The sequence below is a fragment of the Myotis davidii genome, unplaced genomic scaffold, assembly GCF_000327345.1.
Source record: "Myotis davidii unplaced genomic scaffold, ASM32734v1 scaffold1094, whole genome shotgun sequence".
NCBI lineage: Eukaryota > Metazoa > Chordata > Mammalia > Chiroptera > Vespertilionidae > Myotis > Myotis davidii.
The window spans coordinates 81501-82493 of NW_006285318.1; the positions used below are offsets into that span (position 1 = coordinate 81501).

General features: G+C 43.7%; 1 protein-coding gene across 1 annotated transcript in view; it reads left to right on the plus strand.

Annotated features, from left to right (window-relative positions):
* Positions 1-891: 891 nt before the first annotated feature.
* Positions 892-993, plus strand: part of TSPYL2 (TSPY-like 2) — a 32296-nt gene continuing 32194 nt past the window's right edge. Inside the window, exon 1 of the mRNA XM_015559024.1 lies at positions 892-936. Within this exon, the coding sequence (XP_015414510.1) occupies positions 892-936 (45 nt within the window). The remainder of the gene's footprint in view (positions 937-993) is intronic.

The window sequence follows — 993 nt, forward strand, 5'->3', positions numbered from 1 at the left end:
GTATTTTTAAAAAATAATAATAATATATAAGTGTAAGGCTATAAATGTCTCTCTATTAATGGCCTGAGCAGTATCCACAGGATTTCAGATGTAATCTTTTTATTAACTGCCAATTCAAAATAAATTTTAGCCCTGGCCGGTTTTGCTCAGTGGATAGAGCGTCGGCCTGTGGACTGAAGGGCCCCAGGTTCGAGTCTGGTCAAGGGCATGTACCTTGGTTGCGGACACATCCCCAGTAGGGGGTGTGCAGGAGGCAGCTGATCAATGTTTCTCTCTCATCGATGTTTCTAACTCTCCCTCTCCCTTCCTCTCTGTAAAAAAATCAATAAAATATATATATTTTTAAAAAAATAAATACATTTTAATTTCCATTGTGAATTTATCTTTGACCCATGGGTTTTCCTCCCTCTTCAAAGTATGGTGTCCAAACTTCAGTGGACATAAAAGCTACTACCTGAGGACCTTGTCAACATAGGGCTTCATCCCAAACCTCCTAGATTAGTACTTCTGGGAGGTAGGCCTGGGGATCCACATTCACAAGCTCTCCAAGGGATTTAGACACAGTTGGGCTGCAGGACCACAGTTGGGTAGCAAAGCAAGTGTTTCCTGAGGGCAGAGCGCAAGTCTGATTCACCCAAAATTGTCAGTAGCCACCCCTGGGCCTAGCATAAAGCATGTTTAAAAAGTGGGTGAACCAATGGGTGGAGGGAGAAAGGAAGTAAAATTGCTTATATTGAGAGAATTGGGATTCTTGAAAGCTATAAATTAGGGGATCCACTATGGCATCATTTGGTCCCAATTTAGTCCATTCAGCACAGAAATATTTTTTTGTCTTCAAATCTCTGCCAACCAGGCTGCCTCTTCACCTGTCTCGTTCTGCTGTCCTGGAACATGGACTTAAGTATGGGTGCCTGCCAGTCTAGGAGCCCCAAGAAGGTAAGGGTGGTACCGGAGATTTCCTGAGAGGGGTTGTTCAGAGCTGGGCAGCATTCC